The 19,422-nt window shown below is 39.9% G+C and overlaps 1 protein-coding gene across 2 annotated transcripts in view; it reads right to left on the bottom strand.

Annotated features, from left to right (window-relative positions):
• LOC136867024 (RNA-binding protein 41) overlaps nt 1–19,422 on the bottom strand; it is a 60,125-nt gene that overhangs the window by 13,720 nt on the left and 26,983 nt on the right. For both annotated transcript variants that reach the window (XM_067144121.2, XM_067144120.2), the window contains exons 3-6: nt 18,945–19,253; nt 16,969–17,590; nt 12,983–13,130; nt 1,538–1,703 (exon numbers count right to left, since the gene is read on the bottom strand). In XM_067144121.2, the coding sequence (XP_067000222.2) occupies nt 1,609–1,703; nt 12,983–13,130; nt 16,969–17,590; nt 18,945–19,253 (1,174 nt within the window). In that variant the 3' untranslated portion in view covers nt 1,538–1,608. The remainder of the gene's footprint in view (nt 1–1,537; nt 1,704–12,982; nt 13,131–16,968; nt 17,591–18,944; nt 19,254–19,422) is intronic.

The raw sequence follows: 19,422 nt of genomic DNA, 5'->3' as shown, positions 1-19,422 counted from the left end.
CGAGCCGCGCCATGTGGGATCTCTAACCTGTCGTTCGCGAAGGGTCTAAGGAATCTTTACCAAAATACAGGTTATTGCCGTAATATCCACATCTATCATTAATTTGAAATAAGTGAACTGACCTTGAAGGTTTTCCAATTACTACAAGATGTAAGGAAAACTGAAATGAAATGGCGTAAAAGTCGCACTTTTTATTTAAATCACGTATGTCATGATTGCAATCTTTTGATACCGTTATGTACAGTATAGTATGAGCATGTCTGGAGCTCCATGGCTAAATGGTTAGCATGTGTTGACCTTCAGTTCAAGGGGTCACGATTGGGTTGGCGATTTTAACTTTCGTTGCTTAATTCCGACAGGGCTGTATGTGCACGTGCCGACTTATGGATCAGGATTCATCTTAGATAGAGCCGCATTTTCATAAGCGTGTAGATCGCCTATCACGCGACAACTCAAAAGATCTGCACCCAGCTTCGGAGGCCACACGCAATTATTATTATTATTTTTACGTGACAAAAAATGCCCAAAAGTATCCATATTTTAATATTTTGCTTTCCCCCTATTTTATGCCACCTGCATTTATAGTTTTCCCACGTCCATCGTCATTTTCCCCCTCCCCCTTGAAAAACGATGCATCAAGGTTTTACTGTGTCTGGCTTTCTTCTTATCCCTCATTTTCCATATCAAGACTGAGGATCTATCAAGACGGCTTCTCAATGAGTGTTGATACCCATCCAGCTGATGAAGCTGGGAAGCAGAAATGAGCTCATCAGGGGCTGAGAAGAGAAGACTGGAGAAAAACAGGGATTGATGAGGAGAGAAGATGGCAGTGTACAAAGAAGTGAAGATTATCCTTGTCCTGTGGTTTCTTAACAGTCTACTTCTTTAGCTCCCTCTTCCCACACTGACCTGTCTTTATGTTCACAATATTATGCATTACATTTCATGTTCCTGCCTATCTCTATACAGGATGGTCAGAAACAACGTGAACTATTAGAGAGTTGGTCATACTGAAAAATAATCAAAAAAAATAACTGGATATCCCACACTGTTGTCATTTTATCAGCAGCTGAAGTTAGCCAATCAGATCGCTTTGCGACTGAATTCAAATGAACACGGCAAGGCAGCGCTGCTAAATCTGCACGTACTTCAACACCGGCTTGAGAGCACCAATCGAAAAAATAAACTTCACCCTGGGGAGGGACTTGAACACGGAACTCCAAGCTGAGAGGATTGTGCCACAGCAAGTACACCAAAGTTTGTTTTTGTCTGATGCTGATTTCTCAGCATAGCTCTTAAGTCAGTAATAAGCCACCTGCAGATTTAGCAACATCGCCTCACAGAGCCCATTTAAATTCACCTGTGAAGCGATCTGATTGGCTAACTTCAGCAGCTGATAATACAACAATGGTGTGAGATATCATATTTTCTTCAAATTATTTATCAGTACGACCAACCCTATAATGCTCACATACTCAGTTCGGGTTGTTTCCAATCACCCTGTATATGACTGGATTTATTGCCATATAGCACTTACCTTGAAGATTTCCGTGAGCTACTTCATCACCTTTGCCTCCCAGCTGCAGTGAATCATAAGGAATGACTGGATCATGAAGCACCTTTACCGTACTGGATGATGATAGGTTTCTCCTTCAGAAGAACTCCATTTATTGACTCCAAAGCTGCCTTTGCTGCATCAACAGCTGTAAATTACAAATTGAAAGAGCTTCTTTAGCATTATAAGTGAAAAAGAGAAATTCTGAAAAGTCTTGTGGCTCTATATTTGATAAATTCCAAACATACTACAAGTCTTGTGAGCATTCCACCATGTCACAGCACTCACTATTCTGCATATAATGAGACTACTCAACCTTTGATATCTTCCACAGAACTACGTCAATATTGATGAGAAACTTGAAAAGAGAAGGCAGATTATTTCAGATGCCTGGTTTATTCAATTGCTCTTAAGTAGGCTTGACGTACAATTTAACAAAACGACTATATCATCAAGAACTGTTTACACTAACAAACTGTTAATACATGTGTTAAATTAACATGGCACCAACCCTGTGCTAAACCTTTCAAGAGCTGTGAAAATTTCAAAATGGCAGCATCTAGAATACATATGTCTACAGCTTTACTGCTGTATGAAGACTATCTACAAAATGGATAAGGCAGAGAACACCACATACAATGGGGGGGGGACCCAACCTTTTTTAGAGGTGTCAGAAGAAAGTCTTTTACAAAGACACCAAATTACCAAAGCCATAGTCAAAAAGATACTAGAAGAAATTGAATATATATAGAGCTAAAACTGGTTAGGACATTTTTGTGGGGGTCAAAAAATAAAAAATAAATAAAGGGAGAACGTGCTAAAAAAATGAAAAACAATTTTGCTGTTAAATTTAAGGTTAGGTTTGAACATAAAAATAATTATGATGAATGCAAAGAAACAAATGTTTACAACTGTAAGTATGAAATAAATAAAGAAATAATACATTTTAAGAACACAAACACAGTAAAATATGAAGGAAAAAACATTCTTAGAAATGCAAACTATACAGGTTGCTTACAATTATGTTTAAAGTTGTCATAGGAATGTCCGACATCTAGGTGATTTGCACACGTTTCATGTGTGGATTAGCATCCACTTTCTCAACAAAATTTAAATTTTCATCATTTGTAAACTGTCAAGCTTTCTTCTTCTCTGTGACTGAATGTCCTGCAAACCACTATGCTTAAGTAGAGTAGGCCTAATTTACGTACATTGTTACACAATTCACTTATGAACGTTAAATTAAGGACCAACACTTCAAATAAGCTACTGTTGCGCAATCCAAAAAAACCATAGCAAAGACTGGCTTGGGACTGACGCTCTCTGCAGCAGCTGTAGGCTGGCACGTAACCGTGCTCTGGGGCTGTAAAAGTTTCTTCTTCTTCTCCTCCTCCTCTAGCTAATCCTTACACAGGCCAGTTGCGCACAATGTGGCCGGGAATGCTAATTTAAATTTCTTATGATGGGAGTTACGAACGTACTAAAGAGTGATGTAAATGTGCTATCCAGGTTTCTTTAGCATGTATGCAATAGGACATGGCCTGAGACTTTGGAATAATGCCGTAATAACCAGAGAAACGCACTAGAGAGGGACGTCTTTACAGCTTTGCCCTAACGACACAGAATAGCGCACAACACATTAAAAAAAAAAAAAGGAATCTATATATTTAAAACAGTAGGCAGATTTTTGTGGCCAGGAGTTTGAGAGAATGTCTGAACAGATTGACATCGTATTGTGAAGAAAGCTCTTGGCCTGTTGATATGGAGTGTGTCTTTAAAAGCATAAACATTCCTTGTCGTATATTTTAAATTTATTCAAGAAAAATGTAGCATTCTGATTAGCCACTACTTTTGCCAGTACTTCAAGGCAGCCTGAACCGTGAAAGGAGGTAGGTATGCTTGCGCAGTCAAACGTCTTGCTGGTCAGCTGTACTTCATGGACAGGAATAACCACTGTTTTGCTGTTCAGTGGTTGAAGAGTGCACATTACATTCAAAATTCTTCTAAATTTAAATGAGAGTTCGGTGCCTGGATTAAAATAAATTCCAAAGCAGATGACGATATTTGATTAGCACTGTTCAGTATGGGATAAAACCCCAATGGCAAATAGACATTCATTAAGGTGCGTGTCATAGGTAACAATATTCCATTCCATCTGGTGTGAAAATCATTGTTCTTACGGGACATTTCATAAAGGTTTTTCCTGCTTTTCCAACATGCTTAGTACCAAACAATTATTTATTTACAGTATAATTGTATTCAATACAGCCTGCTTTGGTGGCCATGATCATTAAGGCGTTGAAGCATGACAAATAGAATTCCAAGTGTGATCACTCCGCTCTCTCAACATTGTAGTTGGTGGTCCTGCAGGAGTGTGGCGCTGCAGTCTCAACGATCCAACTGCAACGACGCATGCGCCCAGTTGCCGGCAAAGATATAGCGAGCGTGTGTGAAGTCGTGGTGATAATTTTAATGCCTATTACTCTGTTTTAATATTTTCTGAAAGTCCGTGTTAGTATCTGTGCAGTGCTTTGTGTGTGCAATCAACTAGTTTTCCATTATTTCCAGAAAATGGTGTACTGTTTCGTTCCTGGCTGTAAATCGGGTTACGGAATGAAGCGTGATGGTACACATTATTTTACACCACCAAAGGGAAATAATCTGTTTGCAAAGTGAGCTAGAGTTATTCCGCGGAAAGATAAGCAATTGTCGGCCAAAAGCAGAACATGTGACCTGCATTTTTTGGCAGATTTAATTATAAAGGCAGACTGTTTCGTTGTGAATGGTGAAAACGTTGAACTTCCTCGTGTGAGATGGAAAATAAAACCAGGAGCGGTGCCTCATATATTTTCAAATTTACTGAAATGCCTATCCACTGAGGTAAAATCGTGAAAGGCACCAAGTAGCAAAAGGAGTGAGGACAGTATCAAAGAGGATAAGGAACGAGAATCACGAAGTGAGTGAAGCAGTGATGACAACAGTAGGCGGTGAAGTTCAAGTTCAAGGTCAGCCTAGTTGTAGTCAAATTCAGGTTCAGTCTAGTTCTTTTTTTTTTTTCCTATTCGCTTTACGTCGTACCGACACAGATATGTCTTATGGTGACGATGGGATAGGAAAGGCCTAGGAATGGGAAGGAAGCAGCCGTGGCCTTAATTAAGGTACAGTTCCAGCATTTGCCTGGTGTGAAAATGGAAAACCACGGAAAACCATCTTCAGGGCTGGGGTTCGAACCCACTATCTCCCAATTACTGGATACTGGCCGCACTTAACAGTCTAGTTCTCTTAACGATGCCGAAAAGATAATATTATCTCTCAGAAAGCAACTAAAGAATGCAACTCGTAATTTAATGCGAGCTAAAGGCATTCTTTCCTCAGCCAAAGCTAGGATTAAGAACACTGAATTTCAATTTATAGATTGTAAATTTCTTAGTAAGAAGCAGAAAATGATTACACTGTGTTAAAGAAATGTCAAGTAAAATCTCCCAACAGTATGAGGTACAGTAGTGATTTTCTTTAAGAGAGTTTATTACTTAGAATAACATCACCTAAAGGATAGGATATAGGCATAATTTGTTACCTCTCCCCCCCCCACAAAGCCATTTGAGGAAACTCTGCAAAGGACTTAAATGTCCCTATGCTGTAAATTCTCATTGATTAAGTGCTATTTCAGATTATTTTAAGGATGAAATAAACAAGAATATACGGTACGGGATAATTACACTCGATGAGGTTAAACTAAGAGAAGAGATTCAATTTAATGTGGGGCGATATATTTACAAGTGTCTTGGCTAGACTGAGGCGATTTCAGTTGTGTCATCAGGAGCTGGCTGTTGTACTGAACACACTTTGGACATTATTCCAAAACTGGTTTCCCACTATAGTGCTGATTCTTCTTCAGAGCAGGAGAAATCCGCAGAGAAATGCAAGCTCGACAATCTGCTAAGTCTACTCGTGAACTATCGAAAGTGACCTCAAACTAGTTTTGGTGAGTAATTTACTTCATTTAATTTATTTGAGAAAAATGTCAGTGTTATTTACAGTCTGGTGTATGTTTAACTTGCTCTGTTTAAAAAGGATTCTTTAAGTATGTAAAGCACAATATTGCGTTCACTTTTCGTAATGTTTCATTTTATTTCATGTGTTCTCTTATTAAAGTTAAAGATGTTTCTTTGTGTGGACTGATAATAATATTTATAACTCTCTGACAGTGTTATTCATTTGTTGTATTTGACTATTTGTGTATCAATGTAATTTCCATTAAATCAGCTGACCGTGTAGCATTGGTGTTAGGCTCCACTAGCGCTGTTCTGCGGGAGAGCACTTGAACTCGGTAAGTGATCTCACTTGGTATTCTATTCGTCATGGTTGAAGTCTAAATGGTCCGACACCATGGTTAGCCAGTTCAAGTCCTGGTGGTTGAAAAAATGTTCACCATTGGAATGTTGGCCAGCAGGGTAGGAGAGGTGGTGGTATACAATTTCTAATCACTATATTGCGAGCCGAAAGCCTGGATTAAATTCCAAAATGTTCATGTGGAGTGAGGGTGTATGACGTTGTTGATGGTGATTCCTCCATCGGATGGGAACGTTAAGCTTTGAGCAGACCCCTTGGTGCTATTCAACAGGAATAGGCTATGTGCTGGTACAGGGTTTCACCCTCTCCCTTCCTACTATCATATATCACGTTATTCATTTCATTCATCTCACCTCATACCTGACCCCGTAGAGAAACAGGACACGGTTGGACAAACAAACAATTTTTGACCCTTCTTCAAAAACGTCGCTTACATAAAAATATGCTTGCAAAATGACAAAAAAATGGAATTCGTCAATTTTTTGCAACAAATCGGTAACGGCGAATACATTTCTGTAGATGGTGATGGATGAAATGTTATTGAATGACCAGCCAGAATATTGGCACATGATTATATAGTGATTAAAATTTATAACAAAATGTTCACTTCTGCGAGAGAGGTCATTTTCTCTAAAGTTGCTATTCTTAATTAATTCATTAATTTGAAAGTCAATGAGCTTACCGTATACCTGGCAGTTCAAAACCACAAACTAGCATCAACAGATTAAAATTGAAGATAAAAGCTAGTTACTTCAATTTCCTTAATAATTCTTGAATTCCTCGTAATTAATGGTTTGCCCCCCCCCCCCCCCATTCTCATTCTAAAAATTGGAGTCATAGTTACGCTTCTTAGAAATTGGACCATTTCCCAACGGCTCTTAAACTGAACCAGATTAGGGCCTAATCCTCAGAAGTATTTAAAAAATGATTTAGATTTGGAAATAATAAGCGGAGATAAAGCTGAACAGAGTGCTTGGAGTCATAGTTATGCTTCTTAGAAACTGGACCATTTCCCAACGGCTCCTCAACGGAACCAGATTAGGGCCTTACCTTCAGAAGTATCCACAAAAATTGTTTAGATCTGGAAATAATAAGCAGAGATAAAGCTGAACAGAGAGCTCTAATCCCTTGAATTAACTTAACAACATCCAACAAAACACTTCCATTTTCCTTCAAGAGGCATCAATTTCCAATTCGCTTGGCATTTTGTATCACGATCAATAAACTTCAATGGACGTGAAGATCTCTGTTTACCTCAGCCATGACCAGTTAAATGTTGCAATAGTGCCAAAAGATAAGTGTGTAGGGAATGAACCGAGCAAGTGGCTACATTGTTTGGGTCCTGTAGCTAACAGCTTACATTCGGGAGATAGTGGGTTTGAACCCCACTGTTGGCAGTCTTGAAGATGGTTTTCCGTGGTTTCCCATTTTCACACCAGGCAAATGGTGAGCCTGTACCTTAATTCAGGCCACAGTCGCTTCCTTCCCACTTCTAGCCATTTGCTATCCCATTGTACATCGTCACCATAAGACCTACCTGTGAACTGGGCGAGTTAGCCGTGAAGTTAGGGGCGCGCAGCTGTGAGTTTGCATTCAGGAGATGGTGGGTTCAAGCCCCACTGTCGGCAGCCCTGAAGAGGGTTTTCTGTAGTTTCCCATTTTCGCACCAGGCGAATGCTGGGGCTGTACTTTAATTAAGGCTGCAGCCGATTCCTTCACACTCCAAGGCCTTTCCTATCCCATCGTCGCCACAAGACCTGTCTGTGTCAGTACAATGTAAAGCAAGTTGTAAAAAAAAAAAAAAGATTCTTTGGCGAGATGCACTAGTATCCATGCTAGTAGTTCCTTGGCTAGTACATTAGTGTTATCTATGAAACATGGAGTCATTGTGATGTATTCGTTTCATCACCATTTTGTTGGTTATTGTGGTTGGAAATACTAATATATAAAGTTATAGGTAGTCGTAATCTTCCAGACTTATAATTTTCTCAACAATCGTACACAAGGAAATCCTTCAATAAATACAATGCCCGACAAAAAAAGTTTAAGCCCCCAGAAGGAGTGGTTGAAAGTGAATGAAACTACATATGCTGAAAGACCATGTGCCTTCTTTAATGAATTGATTACAATATGGGATGAAAGAGACAAAGCCATAGGCAGTTAAAGGTGGTTATGTTGGTGCAAGGTTGGTAGGGTGTCGCACCCCCCTTGCAACAATGTTTGCCCTTATGCAGCTTGGAACGGTGTCAAACAGCCTTTTGATCCCCTCCTACGGCAAGTTTGCCCACAGTTGTTGCAGCTGTCCCTCCAGATACCGCAGGTTAGTACTGGGACGGAGTTCCCTTCCAATGTCATCCCACACGTGTTCAATGATGGAGAGATTCGGGGATCTTGCTGACCACAGGAGAACCTCAGCGTGCTCTAGGCAGCCCATAGACACAAGTGCTGTGTGTGGATGTGCATTCTCCCGTTGGAACACTGTCCCAGGGTGCTGTGCCATAAAAGGGGTAGGGCTTGTGGACATAGAATGTCTGACGCATCGCTGTGCCATCAAAAGTCTGCTGAAGCACTATTAGAGGTAACCTGAACGCATATCTTATGGCTCTCAACACCACAAGCCCCCTGCCCTCGACGCTGCCCAACCTGCACACAATTGTCACTGGAGGTCATGGAGAAGCGGGACTCATCCCTGAACATGATGTGATGCTAGTCGTCCTCTGTCCATGCCTGCCAGGCAAGGCACCACTCGAAACGCAGGCGTTGGTGTTCTGGTGTCAATGGCAACCGACGCATGGGGTGGTAGGACTCCAATCTGGTGGATACGAGTTGTCAAGACACTCTGCGGGAACTCACAGATTTTGCAGAGTCTCTAGTACACGTTCGTGGATGGTGGGTGCCGAAGTCATGGAATCCCGAAATGCTCTCGCTGTCAAACATGTTCAAATATCTTGCGGATATGTCTTAATATGTCTCTAACAACTGTTTTTTTCTTTTTTTTTCTTTTTGCTAGGGGCTTTACGTCGCACCGACACAGATAGGTCTTATGGCGACGATGGGATAGGAAAGGCCTAGGAGTTGGAAGGAAGCGGCCGTGGCCTTAATTAAGGTACAGCCCCAGCATTTGCCTGGTGTGAAAATGGGAAACCACGGAAAACCATTTTCAGGGCTGCCAATAGTGGGATTCAAACCTACTATCTCCCGGATGCAAGCTCACAGCCGCGTGCCTCTATGCGCACGGCCAACTCGCCCGGTCTAACAACTGTTAGCTAATAAATGTTGGAAATGTGTTCATGAAACAATCGACTTACAACAAAAGTGTTCAATTAATAACAATTGTTGGGTAAAATTAAATACAGTGGAACCTCGATTATCCGTTCCTGGAAACTACGTTTTCCCGGATTATTAGTTCAAATTATATGGTGCCATGAACATCCTAATTAAATAATTTATCCGTTCCTTGAAGAAACGATTTCCCGGATCAACCGCCCAGAAATTTCGGTCTCATTAACACTAAATCCTTGATCAAGCGTTTTTCAAAAAAAGTATCTCACGAAAGGATGGCTGGATTTTGTCGTTAACGTCCCGTCATCGTGATAATTAGAGGAAGTACTGTCCTGGGAAAGCAATCATATTGCCGAACAGGTTTTCGACACTTCCCACAGAACACTTTATAATATAGTCCCTGGGCTTAGCCTTCATTTCTAACAAGTTAATAAGTTTGATAAGGTAACAACTGCTATCAACCACGTTATTTATGTACTTATGACGAAAAGATTCATTTTTGATTTTCTTTACAGAACAGCAGTTGAAGGGTATTACTAATTGACTCCAACATCACCTTCGAATGTCGACGAGAGAGCTTGCAAGTGAACATAGCAAGAAAATTCTACCGTCCCGAAGAAGATAGATCACATTTTGTGGCAAACATTTCAGTTTTCTTATTCAAACAGCGTCCCCTAACCTAACTTAACCAGACTATATGCATCAAGAAAACATATTTCAAGCACCAGTAGAGAAATGATAACCTTCTCGCTATAAATTTACATGATAATAGCCTTTCCGAAATTGAATCAGACTCGAGAAAATATAAAACTAATCTCTGAAATCAATGATGCTCTCTGCCATATCTTAAGATGTATCCCATTCTTACTTACTTGCAGTATTTAGCATTAAAATGAAGCAATTATTTTTTTTTTTTTCTAGTTGCTTTACATCGCACCGACACAGATAGGTCTTATGGCGACGATATATAATTTACTTCAGCCTTTATTTTTAATGAATTAACAACTGCTATCAGACACATTATTTACGCATTTATTACAAAAACATGTTCTTCTCTTTCATTTCCATTTTTTTTCCCAGAACAAAATTGGTGGGTATCACTAATTGACTCCTATATCGCCTTCGAATATCGAAGAGAGAGCTCGCTAGTGGACATAGTGAGGAAACAATACTGAGGTTGATCGACTGCATGCAATGGAATCGCTGCGTGCATAAATACTGGTAACTGACAAAATCGTGCATGCTTAATCGCTCGTAATAACGGATGCGTCAGTGATAGGGCTCTTGCTGTAACCGAACGATAACACACAGTTTAATATAGGAATTTTGAAGGGACGTACAAAAACTGTTGTGATAACGGGATTCTCGTTATATGCCGTACTCACTATAGCGGACTTCTACTGTATCTCAATTAACGTTCTAAAGGCTATGCCTTATGGACACAACTTCCCTGCTCGTTTCATCTTTATGTAATGTTTACATCCCATTCTCCTTCTGATGTCCTGTAGATACTTTTTATTAGTCGACCTCTCCCTGTCTTCCCTAAAATTCAGTAGGAGCCTGATATACAGTAATGTAAATTTGGATTTAACGCAGCGAAGAGTATGTACCCCCAAAAATAAATGGTATTACTGTAATTTATTTGTGAAATTCTTATTTTTGAAAGTCAGTAAATTAGTCTGCTTAAAAATGGGCAACCAAAGAATACCATTTTCAAGGCTATACATACAGTACAGTCCTAATATTAAAAGAAGTGTTCTAACAGCTAACACAAAATGGAAGGCCTACTGCAGTGGCGTTATGCAGTGTTGCTCCATTTCTACATTCCTTTCTCCTTCTCAAGTTCTTTCAGACCACTGTATTCTGTTGCAGAACGCATGAACTAACTGTGAAGTAAAAGGCTTGGCAACTCCAGGTGGGTAGCAGGCACATCTCCATGGCGACTGCAATGGGTCCACCCATATTTCTGTGGCAACCATTTCCTTTTTCCCTTCTGTCCATCCAGGCAGGCAGTAAATGGACCCTCCTTGCGCTAGCTGTCAGAATGCTTCTTTTAACATTACAACTATAGTTCCAGACAGCCCGTTATCGCCCTGAGCTGTAGTGGTCAGTGAAACACAGGGTGAATGGCCCTCAAACCTTAAAAATTATCATGCACAGCACTACAAAAAATAAAAACAAACCGTATTAATTTATTAGTGAAATTCTTATTTTTGAAAGTCAATCAAGCAAACATCCTTTTCATCAATGTCGTGGACAGTTGCTTTTCAATTCTGTGATTTATTAAGGTTTTGTACTAAGCCTGTATGCAAACTTTTATGTGAAATGTTTGGTGAGGACAGAAGAGAAACATGGACATGGATGGAGAAGATAATCCCGGGCACGGAACCTCCAATAGTGAAATGAAATGGCGTTTGGCTTTTAGTGCCTGGAGTGTCCGAGGACAAGTTCGCTTTGTTAGATGCAGGTCTTTTGATTTGACTCCCATAGGCGACCTGCGCGTCGTGATGAGCATGAAATGATGATGAAGACGACACGTACACCTAGCCCCCATGCCAGCGGAATTAATCAGTTATGGTTAAAATTCCTGACCCTGCTGGGAATCGAACCCATGGCCCCTGTGACCAAAGACCAGCATACTAACCATTTAGCCATGGAGCTGGACCTCCAACAGTGGTTCAACATTCACAATATGCTACCCCTGATGAAGGAAACACAAGGGAAAATTGCTTTGTGATGAGACAGCCAACCTTCCGTGAGAAGATGGCAAAGAAGAAGAGGGATGGATGATCCTTGTTGTTAGCACCCTCTGTGGATCAGTGGTAGAGTGCCGGCTTCTAGATCCCAAGATTGTAGGTTCAAACCTGGCAGAGGCAGGGTAGAAAAAGTCTATTCAACACTCATACAATTTTGGTACGTATAAGACTAGTAACACATCTGGTGTTTACCCAACGAAATTAATAGGTTGCCCAAAAAAAAAGTTCTCTACGTAATGGAAAGGAACAAACAAGTGACAAACCAAGTTATATACAGAAGGAATACACAACTGGACAAACATAAAAGGATGATGTCGATCTTCACTTCTTAATACACTCCAGTCCTTTAATTGACTGATTCTCTGCTTATCAATCCAAGTTTCTCTACAACCATCCCTTCTCAGCCCCCGATGTCCTTGTTTATCCTTTTGTGTTATCTGGTCTTCCTAGTCTTTTACCACCTTTATTTATATTTTTTTTTCTCTTGCCTTTTCCTGTGTTTATTTGGCTTTCTTCTTATCCCATAGTTCCCACATCAAGACTGAAAAGCTGTCAAATGAACCATCAACAAGTGTTGAAGCTGGGAAGCAGAAACAAGCTTGTTGGAGGCTTAGAAGAGACAGAAAAATTGGGATTGATGAGAAATGGGTTGATTTATTTGAGGACAGTGGGGTTTAAAGACGTGGAGTTTGCGTTTTCATGTTTGTTCTAGTCTCCTCTTTCCATGGTTGCTTTTTGTTTTGTAAATGATTAAACAAAAAAAGGGGTACTAGCTTGTCAGCCATCAGATAGTAGAAAATAGAACGTTAAAACTAACATGCAGGCAGTCTACAGGGCATCAAATCAAAATGGCTGCACTAGGTATCTGATGAGGCCATAAGATACTAACATCTTGTTGTTCACTAAAACAAGTATACTGAATAAAAAAATGAGAACAAAACCTCAATAAATCACAGAATGGAGAAGCAACTATCCATGACAGTGATGAAAAGGATGTTCACACAATCTGCAATTACAATGAATTAAAATTAATTACTTGGGAAGGTGATGAAAGCTTGACCTCGCATTTTACCACACATCAGCCTGTAAACAATCCGAGGTTTTGTAGGATCCTCGAATTCTCCAAAGAGAGAAACAAGGTCCTCTTCTTTGACACTTCCAGCCAGATTCTTGAGATACAGTACCTGGAAAGACAGCATCAGCTATCATAACCAATTAAAATAATTAAAAATGCACAAACACCATCATCAATTCCAATTTACACAGCATTTACCTTCATAACATAAGAATTAACCTTCCTTATTATTGGAGTAATTTATGTACGGTAATAATAATAAATTTGTGTGGCTATTTCTAGCTGGGTGCAGCCCTTGTAAGACGGCAGACTGTCCGATGAGGGTGGGCGGCATCTGCCATGTGTAGGTAACTGCGTGTTATTGTGGTGGAGGTTAGTGTTATGTGTGGTGTGTGAGTTGCAAGGATGTTGGGAACAGCACTAACACCCAGTCCCCGAGCCAAGGGAATTAATCATTTAAGGTTAAAATCTCTGACCCAGCCGGGAATCGAACCTGGGACCCTCTGGACCAAAGGCCAGCACGCTAACCATTTAGCCGTGGAGCCGGACAAGTATTCGAGTAATACTGCATCATATAAAATCGTGGTGATCAGTTACGCCGAAACATACGGGAATAGGGCACAGTGAGCCGCAAGTATGTTCAGCGTCCGAATGCAACGTGCGCTACCACAGTAACAGAGAAGTGAACTTCAATGGACCAACAAGTCTCGCAATGCATTTTGCGGACCAAAAAGTGGCAAGTTTCTGAAAGTAGGGGAGGATCTGCTTAAATATATTATTTCGTTACGCAACGTTGGATATGCAGTTTCTCACGAAATGCTGTATTTTAAAGGACGAGAAATAGCTGCTGCACATAGAATCAGTGTGCCGGATTTGAAGAACAGAAATGGACTTTCTCTTCGACAAAGAACAACATTATGCCACAAAATGCCGAATGACTTCAACCAAAAAGTATTGTAATTGATTTTCCTCACTTTGTGATGAGAAGTGTAAAATGAAGGTATATTTGCTCTCCCAAATAGGAACCACAGGTCAGACGCCAATCAGTTCCCACATGCCACAAAGTTGAACAATCAATAAGAAAGGGACATTGAGTGTTATTGTACGCGCTACCGGAAGCGAAAAAGCAATGCTTGCTAAAACGGTTGATGGCAGAAAGATCGTAACTTATTTTGTTCTAAAGCGAAAAACAATGCCTAAAGTAAAATTTCCGCGAGAGATCCACGTTCGTATCCAAGAAAAAGGGTGGATGGAGACGTCACTCGTACAAGATTGGATATGAACGGTTTGGGGAAATATAGCAAGGGTACCTCGTTCGATGCCCAGCCCTTCTCATGTTGGACAGTTTTCGTTTTTTGCCGGTAGTTCATTATTTTATGTACTTACATGAATTCCACTTTTATTAGCACATGTTTATTTCACTTCACGTCGTATTGTCAGCTTGTAACGGGGAGAATATTTTCCAGTGTCAGTACTTCAAACCCACGTGTCCAACTTACCTGATGTACCCTATTTGACTTTTGAGAAAAACCTCACGCCGGAATTTTACGCCAAATAACGATTAACCACAAATGAGTTGAACCAATTGCGTCTATATTATATCTGTCTGATGTATCTATTAAATGTAAATGCATTGTAAATAATTTTTTTAATATCCGTCCTCATAATAAGCTTTCGCCAGTATTTTTTGTAAAAAAAAGTGTGTTAATTAGGCGAGAAAATATGGTACATAATCGTAGGGTGGCAGCATTGCATCTTGGAGCATGTTAAATAATAAAGAGCATTACTGTGACCAACAGACGAGAGGAGAAATGATCTGGTGCATTCCTTGACTGACAAGTGTGTCTTAATTATAGTGTGTTCTTGTACTGTGTGTGCAGTTATGGCTGTTAAACAAACGAATTGTGGAACTGTAAATACGGCAAATTTGTCAGTTTGAATCACGCGCCCAGAAGCAACAAAGTAACCTCACCTTCTTAGAGGAAGAATTTTCTCTGCTAATCTGATTGCACCACTGTTAACATAACACGAAGAGCATCCCTAATTTTGTTGTTGGTATAGTTCTGATACACCCTGTATGTTTGTGTACTAAGCTGGTCATCCTAGAATGAAATCAGATCAATAGAACAGACAGTGTTTTTGTTTGTAACAATAGTATTAGGTATTGCTTCATTTATCAATGAACAGACAGACATATTGTAAGGAAATGTATAACCTGTGTCAAATGGGCCTTTTGGCTTCAAGAGGCTACTCAGAACTGTCCAATCAAGAGTCAGCTATGATGTTGCATTATTCCATCCACTTAAATGTGCTGCTTGCTGCAGAAAATTCCAATGTGTTAAATATCACTTGCACCAGAAGACCATTGCAGTATTTGTAGACTTGACATCAGCCTATGATATAGTTTGGTGGCAAGGAATGATTTTGAAATTCTTGAAGATTATTCCCTGTAAGACCCTCGTGACACTTCTCAACAACATGCTATGCAATAGAGTATTTGAGGTACATTTAAATGGCAGCGTTAGCAAGCCTTATGTACTGAATGATGGCTTACCTCAAGGCTCAGTTCTTGCTCCATTACTGTTAAACATCTACACTGGAGATCTCCCAGAAACTATTTCCAGGAAATTCATATATGCAGATGACATAGCTCTGACTGCCCAATCCAATGAATTCAAAACATCAGAAAATGTACTTACAGGGGATCTCCACATATTGAACAAATATTTCAATACATGGCGACTTACACCTAACCTGAATAAAACTGAAGTTAGCTGTTTCCATCTATACAATAAAAGAGCAAACTACACACCTCAATTGGAATTCAAAGGCCAACGATTAAAATATAATCCTTGCCCAAAATATCTGGGCATCACAACAGACCGGACACTGACGTATAAACAACATCATAATACCACAGAAAAGCTAAAAGCAAGAAACAACATCTTGCATAAGCTCAGTGAAACAGGTTGGGAGGCAAACGCATTGGTTCTACGAACTTCAGCCCTCGCTTTAGTTTATCCAGTAGCTGAATGCTGCTGTCCTGTGTGGCTGAACAGTGCACATACTGAAATAGTCGATATCCAACTAAATGTCACAATGAGGACAATATCTGGCACTATCAAATCAACACCCCTACAGTGGCTACCTGTGTTATCCAACATCCACACCCCTCACATACGAAGGGAAACAGCTCTGGTAAGACAATGGAAGAAATGTCCTTCAACTACCCTTACATCAGGACTGCAAATTTCAGAAACCAGTGAGATTGAAATCAAGGAACCCATTATGGAAATTAGGAGAAAGGCTTGCTGAATCACATTTTAATGCTGATCAGACCTGGAAAGAAGAATGGTCTTCTTCAAACCCTGATCAGCTGGGTTTAATTAACGACCCATGTAAAACTCCGCCTGGTTTCAATTTACCTAGAAAGGCATGGACATCTTTAAACAATATTAGAACAAAGCACAGAAGATGCAAATTCTGGCTTCACAAGTGGGGCAAAGCTGAAAGCTCATACTGTGACTGTGACAATGTTTCCCAGACCGTCCAGAACGTTGCTACGGAGTGCCCAAGAAGAAGATTTGAGGGAACTATTCAAGATATACACAGTGCGACCGATGAAGTTGTGAACTGGTTGAATACACTGGACATTACATTTTAGTTTACCTGATCTGTAAATACTGTATATAGCTTATTGTAATATTTAGATTTCCAATGCATCCTTACTTTGCCATATGAAATAATAATAATAATAATAATAATAACAACAACAACAACTACATATTTTTACTTCATAAAAATAACTGCAATGGAAAAACTTCCCATTTGACAGACTAGAGTAGCAAGCAGACAATGAATTAAAAAACAAACTAAAAGGACACAACAGTTGGCAACCAGGTATCATTTTTAAACCGATTTCAAAATAATCTGTAAACCAACCTTACCTTTGATGGGGTCCCTTCTTCATAATCCTTGAACCTTGCTAAAGATTTTATTTCCTCCCTAGATAATCTGTTTCTCTTATCCACTGACATCTGAGAACTTGTGAGTGACAGATCAATATTGGACACGACGTATGTCTGGCCTGAGTAGTTAGGTTTGGCTTCACTAGACTTAACAACTGAAATTTTGTCCAGGGGCACGATCTTCTTGTCCTTCACCGTGTACAAGGTCTCGGGTTTACAAGTGTACGTGCGCACTATTTCGGGCTGTTTGGTAGGGGCTACCATCTCCGTCTCCTTCTGCTTGACGTCCCATAAAGATTTTGCATCATGTTTGTATACATAAGAAACAGGCTCTGATTGCAATGACGACATTTCTGGTACAGTTTGTTTCACAAAGCAACTACTACCAGTTTCTTTCCTCAATCTTCTCTTTTTCTTAGCTAAATGCCCAAAGAGCTCTTCAGCAATGTGCTTCAGATTGTTTATGGGGTGGCTGGAAGGTCGTTCATCAGCAGGATTTGACTGGCACGAGAGAGCAAATTTCAGAAGTTTTGTGTAGTCACTATCAGGTTTAACGCACAGACCAAGTTCCTGCTCATGTCTGCTTATACTGCTGACACTGCTGAAATAAAAGAGAAATTCTTTCAGTTCCAGTTGTATACATTTACACCACGCCATCACACAAGTAAATAAGCGTGATATTTCACTCATGTAACAAAGAAATGGCGTCTGTTATGTAAAAAGTAATTAAAAACAGATACATATAGTGTTAAATAAAGCCATCATTGTGAACTCACTTTAGATGCTAAAGAACTTTTGGTAATTAGCACAGTGGTCAAATGACATGTTCTAGTGCATGAAAGCATAATTATTTAGGTTGAGTGCCCAAGTACTCTCCCAGCACTGTCTGGAGTAAGTGTGGAAAAAGAGCTGTTTTGGAAAAATCACTTGAAATATCTACAGGCCTGGATTCACTGTACAAAGACATTCCTGTCCAACGATGGAAAAAGTCCCCACAGGGGTTTAAATACAGAACAGCCGGGCTGAGTGGCTCAGACGGTTGAGGCACAGGCCTTCTGACCCCAACTTGGCAGGTTCGATCCTGGCTCAGCCCGGTGGTATTTGAAGGTGCTAAAATACGTCAGCCTCGTGTCAGTGGATTTACTGCCAGGGAAAAGAACTCCTGTGGGACAAAATTCCGACACCTCGGCGTCTCCGAAAACCGTAAAAGAAGTTAGTGGGACGTGAAGCAAATCACATTAAATACAGAACATAGGGGTAACAAATGTGTAAACCTTGGAGTGCCTACTGTTGAGCGAAATGCTTGTGATGCAGTCCCCTACTTAATGGCTTGTAGTTCAGTTGTTAGGATATTTGGCAAAATGTCTGAAAATTTAATTATTTTTTTTTTTTCCAAGGCTGTATATCATCACCAGGGCTCTTTAATATTTATGGTGATCTGTCATTAGAGCTGCACTGAATGGACGTTCTGATGGATTTCCGATAGGTGGCAGAAAGATATTGAATCTCTGAAATGCAGATGACACCTTACTCATTGCCATGCAAGATCAAGAAATGACAGTTTCTGATCTGTATTAGAAATGAGAGAATCAATTTGGGTTTGCAGATCAACATGCAAAAGACCAAACTGACTGTAGCTGACAAGGCCAGCAAACTGGCTGAAATTAATGCCTCCACGGAAATGAAAATGGTTTCAGAAAAGTACCTTGATGCCATTCTAACTAGCAATAACACCTGTGAGAAGGATTATCATGGCCAAGAACATTATGACTCAAGGTGCAAAATGGAGTACTGGAAATACAGAAAGGTTGACAAGTGTTAACCGTGGCCGGAGTAGGAGGAAACGTACAGTAATTAAAATACTATTATACTGCACTTGAACAACTGGTCTTAAAAATGAACCCCCCCACATAATTTGATGAAATTCTGCACATGCCACTGTTAAAAATAAATACCTTTTTGAAGGCAAGCTTTCCCAACGTTTCCTTCCTTCTTCAATTTTAGCATGGATGCTCAATAGGCGTGATGAAAGTACAGATGTCTCCTGCTTCTTATATTTCTCAGAAAACTCAGCCTCACCTTTCTCATAATCCAATAATATTTCTATTTCATCAACTGACAGTCCAAATGATTTCAATTCTTCTATGTGGGAAGCTTTCTTGGCTGAGTCCTGGAAATCTTTGAGTGATACTTGACCCTTTGTATAAGAACTTAATGGCACTATCTCTGTGGAGCTCTGAAATTCCTTGGTTTGGTTCAGTTGTCTGAAAAAATTAAAACAATAAAATTTACTGGTAAATATTCATAAACACAAAACAAAAAATATACAATAAGCCGAAAAATTTAGGCCAAATAATAGAAATAAGCATTAAGGGTCATTTTTCAGTAAAATGTTACATTAATGGGCATAAATTACAGAAGTAGACCCAATGA

This window comes from Anabrus simplex, chromosome 3, assembly GCF_040414725.1.
Source record: "Anabrus simplex isolate iqAnaSimp1 chromosome 3, ASM4041472v1, whole genome shotgun sequence".
Classification (NCBI taxonomy): domain Eukaryota; kingdom Metazoa; phylum Arthropoda; class Insecta; order Orthoptera; family Tettigoniidae; genus Anabrus; species Anabrus simplex.
The sequence above is the reverse complement of the archived record's forward strand: the minus strand, read 5'-3'. Positions and strand labels throughout refer to the sequence as shown.